Raw genomic sequence first — 13073 nt, 5'->3', positions numbered from 1 at the left:
CACTCCCTAAGCATCACCCTCTGAAAATGACCATCCAAGTAGGACCATAACCACTGCAAAGCAGTACCACCCAGTCCCAACTTGGTCAGCCGCTCCAGGAGGATGCCATGGTCAATGACATCAAAGGCCACTGAGAGGTTAAAGAGAATTAACAGGAACACATTTCTCCTGTCTCCCATCAAAAGTCATCATGCAGGATGACTAAACCATTTTCTATGCCAAAACTAGGCCTAAACCCCGACTGAAATGGATCTAGAAAATCAGTTTCCTCCAAGAACACCTGGATCTGGTCCACAACCACCTGCTCAAAGAGAGACTGGCTACTAGTCAGTAGTTACTTAGAGTTTTCAAACCCAGGAAGGATTTCTTAACAAGTAGTCTTATCACTGCCTCCTCCAAGCAAGCAGAGCACCCCCTCTCTTTAGGACACATTTATCACCTCCCCTCCCTGCTACTTTTTATCAGTCAAGAGGGGCAAGGGCCCGGAGCACAAGTGGCTGGCCTGACAGACCCAAGCACCTTGTCCGCATCTTGGCGTCTTACCAGCTGAAATTCATCCACCACAACAGGACTAGACAGTGCTCTGGACACCCCAAGAGATTCTTCTGCTGCAACAGTGGAGTCAAGGTCCTGACAGATGCAAGCAATTTTACCCTCAAAGTGCTTTGCACACCAGTTACCGAAAGCTACCATCAGTTGTGTTACTTCCTTTGGGCCAGACTGTAAAAGGCCTCATACTACACAGAAAAGCTCTGCCAAACAGCATAATGAGGAAGCTATGGAGTAGGCCTGGGTGATATACTGTATTGGTATATTGCCCAGGACCGGTATGAGGGGCTAACCGCGATGGTGGTTAACCCATTGTACTCCAAATAAATAAAGAAATAATTAAATACTTTACTAGAGAAGGAGATACCTACCTTTGTTCACCTAAGTGGTTTTCTGGTGATTGTTCTTCCTAAAATAAGACCAAAATAAATAAAGAAATAAGATGTAGCTTCTCACCCTCTGTATTTTGCAGTTAATAATTCAGATAGCTTGCTTTGTCTCCCCTTTGAATAGTTTTTTAAAGCACCATTTAAAATTTCTTTGGAATTCCTATGGTACATACCAAAGGCTGTACATACACATACTCTCTCTCTCTCTCTCTCTCTCTCTCTCTCTCTCTCTCACACACACACACACACACACACACACACATACTTATGAAACCTTATTGCTGGTAATGTGTCACTCTCTAAGCATCCTCTCACTGGTATGATATAAAGAGAAGCCAGGATGAAGGGATGGGGCTATACAAACAAGGGCTGGCTTCTCCCCAAGGCCTATGGGACTAAAATGGCACAGAATTTAGGGTAAGGCTGAGAACTGCACTAAGTGCAGGTGGGGATAGAACTCTGAAAAGGACTGGAGCTCTTCAGCTCCTCACCCTACCTGTCAAATTTGAGTTAGGGGTGGCTAACCTATGGCCCACCAGATGTTGCTAGACTCCAGCTTCTGCCAGAGGGGAGCTATAGTCCAGCAACATCTGGAGGGCCAAGACCAGGCCCCTCCCCACTTTAGTTTGTAATTATATTGTACCCCAGGATGGCAGATATAAAGGTTATCTCCTCATATCCACAGAACAATCCTGCAAGGAAGATTAAACACTAGTGTGTGATTGGTATAACAACATTTTACGGATATTTGGACCAAACAATATCTTAGAATATTATAAATTCTTGCACCACATTGGAAGTCTTAACTCATCATACTTAAATTCTATGTGGAATGGAAGTTACCAAAATATGAAATCTGGGTGCACATATTGCATAAAGAACATGCTTGCACAACATAACAGTCCTCAGTAAATAGTCTTGGGACCTAAGGCCTAAGGGCCTTTCTGGATAATCAATTTACTATGTAATAAATGCAGTTTGTTTCTCACTTGTTGTATATAGTCAGCAGCTCTTCCCTTCTGGTTTGCATCTCTGTTGCAGGGACACTAAATCTTCCAAGGACACAACTAGGATTCTTTCCCAACATAGCATATTCATTGCTAGTGGTTGCTATAGTATATGAGATGCAAGACTGCCACAGGCCTCTGTTAGGATACACTTAGGACATGGATTATTTTATATGAGAAAACTCAAGGTCTTGTGAATTTTTCTCATAGCGGTCTTATTTTAATGTTTGGGGGGGTTGACATGCCCTTACAATATTATAAGAAGAAAAGGAAGAAATATTCTGCTAATTTACTATATATGATCATGATCAAGATGCTGCTCAGATGGGCAGCAGTCTGGCACCATGTTGGGCACTGTCCTATCAACATCTGTCCAGAGTGTTTGCAGTAAGAAATTATTAAAATCCATAGAAGAAACAAATGGTGGAGTACAGTATTGGCCTTTTGAGTACAATATTATCATGTTTCTCAATGTACTCACCTTATTCTTAGCATCACATTCATGCTGAAGTGAGGGGGATTCATCTGGAGAAATGCCTTTCTTTTGAGTGAGATTTCCAGGACTATTTCTTTCAACCAACTGAAGCAGTTCCATCTGTCGTCTAGCTTTCTTTTCTTCCCTTTGCCTTTGCATACATCTTGGATATTTTTCCGATGCTGGGATATACCTTTTGCAAGGTTTGTTTATGTTCCAGTCTGGTTTTTTCCAATTCCTTTCAATTGCCTTGCCTTGCTTCTGTTTTTGCGCAAATTGTTCATATAGATTGCTGTAGCTGACAATATTCTCTTTTTCTGAAATCTTCTTTTTATCTAGATACTCTGTCTCTTTCTTGCACTTTTTGCTTTTGAAGTCTGCTTTATATTCTGCAGCAATACCTGGAGATTCACAGTCTGCTCTTCCTTTCCCAGTTTGCTTAGTGCAAATCTCAGAATTAGGGTGCACGTCAATGTTAAAAATATCTAAAAAATAATGATAGATATTTGCATTTCAATTATTCATTTCACTGTATCCCTATTAAGTTTATTTAAACATCACTGAAATGGGAGTATCCCTTTTTCTTTGCATAGCCAAGCAACATAACAAGGAAAATACATTCAGAATTAGTAGGTATACATGTAAAACTGAATAGGTAATTCATTGCAAAACTTAAAATGTACAAACAATTCTGTTGATTGTCTGCTATGATAAGGAATATAAAATAAATTTACATATATATATGTGTGTGTGTGTGTGATTATTGGAATCAACTAACGGAGCATTTTAACGAACTATTTATATAAATTAATATCTAGCATTAATGAGAAAAACACAAGTGTATATGTATAATATCTGTACTTCTATTTCCTTTTCAATACAAAAATGAGGGGGAGGAAATGAAACACTAAAGGTGCAAACCTAAACAAACTTAAATCCCGTTGAACTCAGTTGTACTTCCAAGTATATATCCATAGGATTGTGCTATGTGAAGTCCATTGTGTTGGTGATTATAAATTGTGTTGCTGTCCTAGTTTCCCTATGCTGTGCGCTGCTGCCAGTTATTGAGAGGGGAGAGACATGTTGTGGGTGTAGAACAATAAGCTCCCCCAACAACTGGTATTCAGAGGCATGCTCTGTAATCAGGGCTATATTAAACTCTGTTATTAAACTATATTATCAATATTCTTTCCCTACATGCTGTAGTCCTACTCTCAAAAGCTACTTATAACTCCTTCGTAATCTTGCTCCATATATCCCCAAGCTGTACTAATTTCAATAATGGGTGATAACTATGAATGCACTAATTTCTTAAATATGTAAATCTTCCAATAAATATCATCAACTGTATCAAAGTGAACTTGGCTCCTCCTCAGTTGTTGTTCTTAAACTTGCAGAGAAAAAAACTTATTCGCATCTGATTTTCTCTTACACTTAACAGCACACTATAGACTTAATGCTAATCTCATTTGATCAAGAATGTCTGAAGAAGTAGTCCCTCATTAATGAGGAAGAATATAGGATTCCCCCCCATCTAAATTTACTGTTTTACTAGTATAAATGGTAAGACCGGCAATAGATAAGATAATGGAAGATGTAATTAACTTGTACACCTGTCTGCACAGCAGTGTCTTTCCGAGGAGAGAGAATAGTTTTGACATCCTGATTCATTAGATTGCTGTTCTCTCCAGAACAGTGATCATTATTATCACGAGTATCAAAAAAGCCATTCAGGTCAGTACAGTAACTCTCACATGGTACATCACCTAAAGGGGAAGAAATAAAATATGTATTCAAATACTGCTAATCACTCAAAAGTTAATGTTTCAAATAAACTGATCAGTTCATAAATCACAGCTTTGTCTGAATTGTACATTACTAACAGGGACTGCTAAATACAGGGGTTGTGAATTATAATCAAAATAGTTAATAAGGAACTATAGATTATAGGATCTCTGCCCATCCTATAGAGTCAGTCTGAAATTTCATCATGGAAGTTTGGGAAATACAGTGGTACCTCAGGTTACATACGCTTCAGGTTACAGACTCCGCTAACCCAGAAATAGTGCTTCAGGTTAAGAACTTTGCTTCAGGATGAGAACAGAAATCGTGCTCCAGCGGGGCAGCGGCAGCAGGAGGCCCTATTAGCTAAAGTGGTGCTTCAGGTTAAGAACATTTTCAGGTTAAGTACGGACCTCTGGAACGAATTAAGTACTTAACCTGAGGTACCACTGTAAAGGAGGCCACCAAGAGATGCAAATTCCCCCCCCATCCAAAAATTAACCATGGATCAATTTTTCCTGTGTTTTTTCATGGCTTTTTGGAACAGTATGTTTCCCTTTTATATGGTTCTTTCGATGCTCCTGCAAAACGAACAAACCCCAGAACATCTGGGTCTTTACAGTAAGAGCCTAAGCAGCCAGACAGTGACATAATGGCACCATATAGCCAGAATCGAGGAGAAACAGGGCTCTAATCACTCTCACTGTGACAGGGTGGAGATGGGAGGAAAGTGAATGTACCCTTGTGGGCAGAAAAAAGTTCCCAACATCTTCCCTGTTGTTTTCATGTCCCTCCTGAGAAAACTGCTAAAGAGTGGAGGCAGACATTTTAGGAGGTGTGAAAGTGTTTGTGAAATTCAGCCTTCTGTTTTGGCTCTCACTGAACCAGTCTGACTGAGGTTATGTTAAATATCTCTGTGTCAGGGAAACATGTACTTCAGAATTTCTAAGGGCCTGAAAAAAACTTCCAATTTCATTCAGTGAACTAAGGATTATAAATAACTACACTTCAAGAATGAAAGAACTACTACGCCATCAATGTGCATGGCATTTTATAGGCCAAAAAAAGTTCCCCACCTGCATTGCAACTAGGGGGTTGTGCCAAAAGCTTTATGGAAAGGTGGATTTTCGAAAATATTCTATCATCAAGATTCCTGAAAGGAACAATTCTTATTTGGGAGGCGTTCTCAAGGAGCAACAAATCAACTCTGTCAAACCCACACCATTTAAACCTGATACTTACCACCACCAATATTCTTCTGCAGTTTGGAAATATCATGCCCCTTCTGAGCCAAATCTTTAATGCGCTGTTCCTGTTTTAACCTCTGCGCCAACTCTTGAGCTCTTTGCATTGTCTGGTATAGCTCGTTTGTTTTAACGGTCATTATCTCCTAAATGATAAAGGAAATATACATATAAGAACATTTAGGAAGGAACCAAGACAGAATCTTGAACTACATACCTCTACGACTTGCACATTATGTGAGCTTTTCAAAAATAGGAATGTGAACATCTCTATACAGTGGTGCCCCGCAAGACGAATGCCTCGCAAGACGGAAAACCCGCTAGACGAAAGGGTTTTCCGTTTTGGAGGTGCTTCGCAAAACGAATTTCCTATAGGCTTGCTTCGCAAGACGACAATGCCTTGCGAGTTCCTGCTGTTTTTTTCCCTTTTCCCCACCTTTTTCTAAGCCGCTAAGCCGCTTATCAGCTGATCCGATCAGCAGATAAGCCGCTAAAAGCCGCTAAAAGCCACAAATAGCACTAATAGCGCTAATCCTTCAATGGGCTTGCTTCGCAAGATGAAAAAATCGCTAGACGAAGAGAATCACAGAATGGATTCTTTTCGTCTTGCGAGGCACCACTGTATACTGAGAAATGGGGGAAGTAGATTTTACTTGTAACCATACCTAGCAACAACTAAGGTGGCTTGGTTTCTCAGCATGTGAGGGCTGAGCTGTGGGCAGCAGTCTGAGGTGAGCTGAGAACCAGAATCCACAGGACAAGCCTGTAGTTGGAAATGAAGATTAAGTCAGCACCAAAGGAAAAGCCAAGAGGCTGGATTACAGAGCAAGCCAGAAGTTAAGACTGATTAAAGGTTATAGGAACAAACCAGAGCTTGTTGCTCAAGCAAGGTGCAATGGGAAAAGCCCTCTTATTCTCCTTCCTGGCCAGGAGAATTTAATAGCCAGCCTGGATGAGCAGGGTCTGCCAAGGACCTGAAGATACTAAACCTACCTCTTTTTGCTTTTGTTTGAGCAGATCATCTTCAAACTGCTTCTTCATTAGCTCCTGCTCTTTTGCAAGTCGGCGCTCTTCTTCTTGTTCTTCTTGTTTCCTTTGTTCCTCTTCAAGTTGTTTTTTCTTCCGCTTTTCCTCCACTTGAGCCATTATGGCTTTCTAGAAAAATCAAATTGATGATAAAACGCTCTTAGGAATTAGGGATCAAATGTCATTTAGAAAAAAATCCTCTAAATGTTATACTTTTTGGAATTATTTCCTAATATATATTTTGCTATTTGTTTTCTTATTGTATCATTCCCATAAGTTTTTTTTTTAAATTCCTACATCTGGATTATGACTAAAAGTACTATGTTTATCTAGGACTAGGGGCTTTTAAAACTTTTTCAGCTTCAAAAATCAGAGAAACATTTTTGAACCTATATTGTAGTGTTTTGACATGTGGCTAAATAGAAGGCTTAAGGGTAACACAGGAAAAATATATCCTTGTCTTATTTTCATATATGAGAGGCATTTTGAAATGGATGAATTTTCAAACTTAGTAAGTTATATATTTCAATATTATTGTATATTTTACACTATGTTGTAACTTGTTCTGCACCTTGGGATGAATGGTAAGATAGAAATGCTATAAAGAAATAAATAAAACAATGTTTCAAATATTGAAAATGATTTCCTCTAAGAAAAATGAAAATTCCATTCAACTAGTTTAATTTCCTTTGCTGTTCTTTTCTTTAATATGTTAAAGTGCTTTTAATTATTTTTAATGTTTTGTCAGTTGATTGTTTAAGAAGTTTTTTTAATGATAGACACCTCAAGCTTTTCTTTCTAAAAATAAACTCAACAGCAATAATACTAAAATCACCACCAGATTTGTTTAATCAGATAAAAGAAAAGAAGCTGTCTGTCATGGTTCTAACTACAATCAAGCCCAACTACATCATTACACTTCCTCCCACTGCTTGTTCAGTTTATGTTTTTGGTCAAGTTTTAATGTTTTCTTCCACTTAATAGAAAAAACAGGAAATTAAACACACACAAAACCCTATATTAGAAGTTAGTGATCTACCTGATGTTCTAATTGTTTTTGCCGTCTCCTTCCTCTCTCCTCAATTTGAGCAGGATCCAGGAGGGCAGTCATTGAGCGAAGGAAACTGTCCACAGAAAAGCATTTAGAGACACAAACATTGTAATTTAAGTAAATACATTGCTACACAACACCCCAGTCTTCACAGCAGTGCAGGCTCTTACCCAGAGTCTGTGCTTCCTTTTGGACAATGAGGCACAGTAGAGACTGTGGTGTCTTTATGATATTTGGTTCATTTGGACATATATACGTGAGCCTGGATGAAGAGAGTGCAGAGCATTCACAGCCCAAGAGGGCCCTGTTCCTTCTATTACTGCAGTCTCTGATTCCAAGGGACCACACACATTGTGTTTGCCCCTCTCTGCAGCATAAAACAGATTGCTCACCTCATGCTATGTGCTCCCTCTTCAGCTTGCAAAACTAACCCTTTTCCCTCTTTGCTTACTTCATCGCCCACTGCAATTCTGCCCCTGTATCCTGAAACACTTGTCTTTTGTCTCTGCTTACTATTTTTCACCTCAGGGAGGGCTTTTTCCATTTTCTGTCCTGCCCAGAGAGTTAATGGGCTAAAGACTGGCCGTCATTGGTCCTTGTGCCTCCAATGACCCACACTCAGCTAGCTCTGCCAAGATGGCCTGGATCATTAGCATAAGCTGAATCTAGGGGTCTCCGTGTCTGGCAAAGTTTAGTCAAACCTAGATTAATTCTAATTTATAATAAATCCAAGAATTGTAGGTAACTTACACCCACAAACTCTGGCCTATAACAATATCAACACATTGTACAGTGTAAAAACCCACCCAGAACATTTCTGCACACCTGTTATTACAGTGACAATATTTAATGTAAATTTTTATTTACTGACTTTTAATGAAATAAAACTCCTCTGAAGAAAATTATTCTAGAGTTTAGCACATAAATAGAGAATGCTAACTAAAACCAAAACAAATGTACTGAACGATTTCCAAAGAGCAAACAGCATTATAATTTATTATACTAATTAAATGTTGGCATCAATTTGGGAAACCCAAGGGGGGCATTCACCTGGCTTTCTGATTTGGCTCTGAAATGTTTCCAATTGCCTTTCCTGAAATCTCCACTTCTGAAGGCGTGAGATGGCATGAAGTTGTAGGTGTAAAAGCAGTCTGGTGCTGGGGTTCAGGTAAAAGTTGAAAAATTTCAGGCTGCTTTTTATACGTTGTATTTAAAGGGTATTGTGAAAATGAATTAGCATGATTCCTGAAAGAATCAAAATGCATTGTCCACTTGTCATGCTCTTCACCCTAAAGAAAATTGAAGGAAATATATATATCATTTTTATGCACATCTCAAGTTTTCTGCCAGAAGGCCCTCAAAGCAGCAAACAGTATGAATTACATTCTGTAAAAGTATGCATGTTGAATTATTATTGTTACTATTTTAAAGGAACTATCTAAAATTTGGGAAACCTGCTTAAGTTAAGACAGTGTGAAGTACTCACATCTGAACTGACCACATCTCAGAGGGAAAACAAACCTTTTAAAACAGAGTTTGACTTACATCACTCGTTTTGCCAGTACAGTGGTACCTCAGGTTAAGTACTTAATTCGTTCTGGAGGTCCGTACTTAACCTGAAACTGTTCTTAACCTGAAGAACCATTTTGGCTAATGGGGCCTCCTGCTGCCGCCGCGCCGCCAGAGCACGATTTCTGTTTTCATCCTGAAGCAAAGTTCTTAGCCTGAAGCACTATTTCTGGGTTAGCGGAGTCTGTAACCTGAAGCGTATGTAACCTGAAGCATATGTGACCTGAGGTACCACTGTATATGTTCTTCCAGGTTGCCAGGTCACCTGACCGAGCTGGTGCTCAACTCCAGTGTGAGTCCTCCTTCCTGCTCCTCCCCCAAAATGCCCATTTTTCAGGTCTTACACCATCTTAAATTCCACCAGGCTCAGATTAGCTGGTTGGGTCCCTTCTGAGCTAGGACAGGGAACTTACAGCAGCGTAGCTCAGGTGAGCAGGAACCAGCCGGCTAAACCACTAATCTGTCATATCCTAACTCACTCCTCCCAGCAGAGCTAGGATTAGGTTTATGCCCTCAACAGTAAACTACTGAATGCTTAGAAGCAAATCCCACAGAGACTAATAGGGTTATGAATACTCAACACTATTTAGCATTGCCCTTGTGCTCTCCCATTGTAATTTCTAAAAACATTTCTAAAAACTTGCTGAGCATTGGGCTGCAAGTTACTTGGCACTAGGTCCCTTTCTGTAGGACTTTTAAATGTGCATAGTTTTGCACTCACAGCATACACCAGGCATGGGCAGATGTTTGGGACTACAATTCCCATCATCCCTAGCTAACAGTACCAGTGGTCAGGGATGATGGGAATTGTAGTCCCAAACATCTGGAGGGCCGGAGTTTGCCTATGCCTGGCATACACAATCATCCAACAGCATATTTCTCCAGCTCCTTGCTGAGGGTGCTAGATACAAATAACTAACTAAATAAATAAATAGCAGAGATATTAAAGAAATGGGTACATGCTACTCCTTCCCTTGCTCTCCCAGCTCTGATATCATGTAGCACAAGGGCTTTACACATCTTATGGAATTCTCCGTTCTCTGGGTAATTTTATTAACTAGGCCAGAGTGAAAGACATGGACAACATAAACCATTTCTCATTTCAAATTATTACCCTTCATAGACCACAGCTACCTTGGATAAATTACACTTTTCTTCAAGTTTTCGTAGTCTGTCAGCTTCTTTTTGTTTATCAAGTTCTTCAAGCCACTTCTTCTGCTGCTCACGTTTTACAGCACTAAAAGGATGCTCTACTGGTGTCGCTTCCTAAAAGAAAAAGGCAACATCTTTTGCTTCCATTTACTCTCAGATTAATCCATTTGATTAGTATTTGGGCTTTACACTATAAAAGTGGGACACTCTGTACATGCATGTGTTTGAATAATCAGAGCAACTATTTTAAAACTGGGTCTTGATCACATCATTGCCATGCAGTTTTTAACAGCTGTATAAGTTCTGCTATTGGTGCTATTTATAGTGCATATGGGGACCTCAACACTAGAGGGAGACCAGATTTCTATGGGCTGTAGTTACTGGTTGCACATCACATGTGATTCTGTCTTCTTAACAGCTAAAATCCATGAGCAATTTCCTGGCTCACAATAAATTTTAAAAGTAGTATTTGGTGAGTGTGTTATCTTCTTTTTTGGAAATGCAGACAAAGTAAAGGGAACACAGTTGTCCCATGACAATTTCCTTATAAAAGTTTAGGCAAGCTGGTTTTATAGACTGGATCCCAGCATAGCATTTCATGTCCTTTTATGTAACTAGAATAAATGACATCTTTCTTAAATATACTTTTGAGTAAAATAATATTAGTACTGTCTTGATAGTTATTAAAATGAAGTCAATTTCAGCCTCCACACATCTAACATTCTACCACACTAGAGAGATAACATTTCCCAACTGAGAATAGCCTATGACAAAAGGACGGCAGGCAACCCCTCAAGTCTGATCTGACATGTTGGATTCTACTTCCAATCCTAAGAAGGTTAAATAATTCTACCAGTGTCCTCTGAATGATGTCTACTCAGCCAAGCTCATGAAAGCCACATTCCAAAAGCAGAGAAATGCACTGTCCAAAATTTAAGGTTTAAAAATGTGAAACACTGCATGCAAAAAAATTCTTACCCCTAACACAAATGCTGTTCGAATAGCGGCTGGTAAATCAGGAGAACTGAAACTAGAAAACTGTCCAGTTTGGCCACTTGAAACACTGGGTGAAGTTTCACTAGCCTCAGTGGTCAAAGTTCTACAAATGTGGGTATCTTCCGTTGCAGCACTGAAGTCATCTGAAAATGCCATCTACAAACAAAGTATCTTGGTGACTTCAAATGAACTGCTTTTTTCCATTGGTGTTAAAATGTAAACATGTTTCATGCAATTATATATTGTCCAATTTTGTCCAGTTAAAAAATACGCACACACCCATCACCACCACTATGCATTAGGAATTACAATTAATTCTAAATGCCTTTGCGAGAGAACTTCATAAAGGGAAAGACATTTATTTAAGATGGGCCTGCAAAGATATTTGCAGTAGGACATGGAACCTCCAAATTATTTGCCTATTCTCTAAAGATGTATCAGTGTGTACAACTAAACACAAAAAGGCAGGCATATATTTTAGATAACAGCACAGGATGGAATTACAATATTGGCAAAAATATAAGCAACATTTATTGCATTGAACAAAATGGTTTGTTTATTTCTACCTGAGTCATTTGCCCCTTGTCGAAGCAACAGCTTACTGTATCCATTTTCTGCCTCAGGTGATATTTGGACTCTGTTTCCAAAGTTTCTTTCAGTTTCTTCTTGAAAGCTATCTGTTCATCTTTAAATGAGAGAAATCATCAGTGTAGTGTCTCATTGGCTCATTCTGGATGTCACAATATCCACAGTGGATCTGCCAGGAATAAGCCTGGACCAGGATCAGTCCTAAGTTCAGAAACTCTCACCAGTGGGAAATGATGGCAGAGAATGCAGTAAGTAAAAACTGAAGTAAAAAATGTTTGCCCCCCCCCAAAAAGCTTAGAATTAAGTAAGTTCTAAAAATCACTGATTTATATTTTAATGTTTTAATGCCACCCCCTCCCAAGATTGCTTTGTTTAGAAGGAGATAAAAATGCCCTGTCTTCTAAATTTCAGAGCAGTACAATTTATATAGCACTTTTAGGCTGTGATTCAAAGAACACATATCTTAGAAGAAATCAATAAGAATTACTGCCTGGAAAATGCACCAATATGTATTTCATTTCCCCCCCTTGTTAATACTTAGAACCACTCTGCAGAGGTCAATATTTTTTATCTTCATCTTACATATGGAGAACAATGAAGAATCTACCCATAACCAGAGAAGCAACCATTTACTCAGTTTGACAAGTGAACTGCATGCTGGGGCCCCAATCCATATTTATACAGGCTTTAACCATTGGAAGCCTACTGAAGCCCCATTCCAGTTTGGTCCTTCCACACCTTCCATTTGCACTGTGTAAAATTGCCTTATGGGGATGCAGGTGGCGGTGTGGTCTAAACCACAGAGCCTAGGGCTTGCTGATTGGAAGGTTGGCGATTCGAATCCCCGCGGTGGGGTGAGCTCCCATTGCTCGGTCTCAGCTCCTGCCCACCTAGCAGTTCGAAAGCATGTCAAAGTGCAAGTAGATAAATAGGTACCACTCCGGTGGGAAGGTAAACAGCGTTTTCATGCGCTGCTCTGGTTTGCCAGAAGCAGCTTAGTCATGCTGGCCACATGACCCGGAAGCTGTCTGCGGACAAACACCGGCTACCTCGGCCTATAGAGCAAGATGGGCGCCGCAATCCCAGGGTCATCCGCGACTGGACCTAGTGGTCAGGGGTACCTTTACCTTTACTAAAATTGCCTTTGGAACTTGCAATTTACTTCTAAATAAACCATTCACACTAACTGACTGAATGGCATCACATCCAATATGGCCCTAAGTGGAAATTTAAACAGTCACTGTG

The 13073-nt window shown here is 39.6% G+C and overlaps 1 protein-coding gene across 6 annotated transcripts in view; it reads right to left on the bottom strand.

Annotated features, from left to right (window-relative positions):
* The window catches only part of CCDC66 (coiled-coil domain containing 66), a 39649-nt gene that overhangs the window by 18424 nt on the left and 8152 nt on the right, over positions 1 to 13073 (bottom strand). For 4 of the 6 annotated variants that reach the window (XM_080996733.1, XM_080996734.1, XM_080996730.1 and 1 more), the window contains exons 7-16: positions 11807 to 11925; positions 11223 to 11396; positions 10227 to 10358; positions 8574 to 8812; positions 7512 to 7596; positions 6440 to 6601; positions 5445 to 5592; positions 4034 to 4186; positions 2427 to 2905; positions 921 to 958 (exon numbers count right to left, since the gene is read on the bottom strand). In XM_080996733.1, the coding sequence (XP_080852859.1) occupies positions 921 to 958; positions 2427 to 2905; positions 4034 to 4186; positions 5445 to 5592; positions 6440 to 6601; positions 7512 to 7596; positions 8574 to 8812; positions 10227 to 10358; positions 11223 to 11396; positions 11807 to 11925 (1729 nt within the window). Of the gene's footprint in view, positions 1 to 920; positions 2906 to 4033; positions 4187 to 5444; positions 5593 to 6439; positions 6602 to 7511; positions 7597 to 8573; positions 8813 to 10226; positions 10359 to 11222; positions 11397 to 11806; positions 11926 to 13073 lie in introns of all 6 variants that reach the window. The other 2 variants (XR_013983314.1, XM_080996732.1) reach the window with 2 other exon arrangements.

The sequence above is a fragment of the Podarcis pityusensis genome (genome assembly GCF_964106645.2).
Source record: "Podarcis pityusensis genome assembly, chromosome: 2".
Lineage (NCBI taxonomy): Eukaryota > Metazoa > Chordata > Lepidosauria > Squamata > Lacertidae > Podarcis > Podarcis pityusensis.
This window is presented reverse-complemented; position numbering and strand designations above follow the sequence as displayed.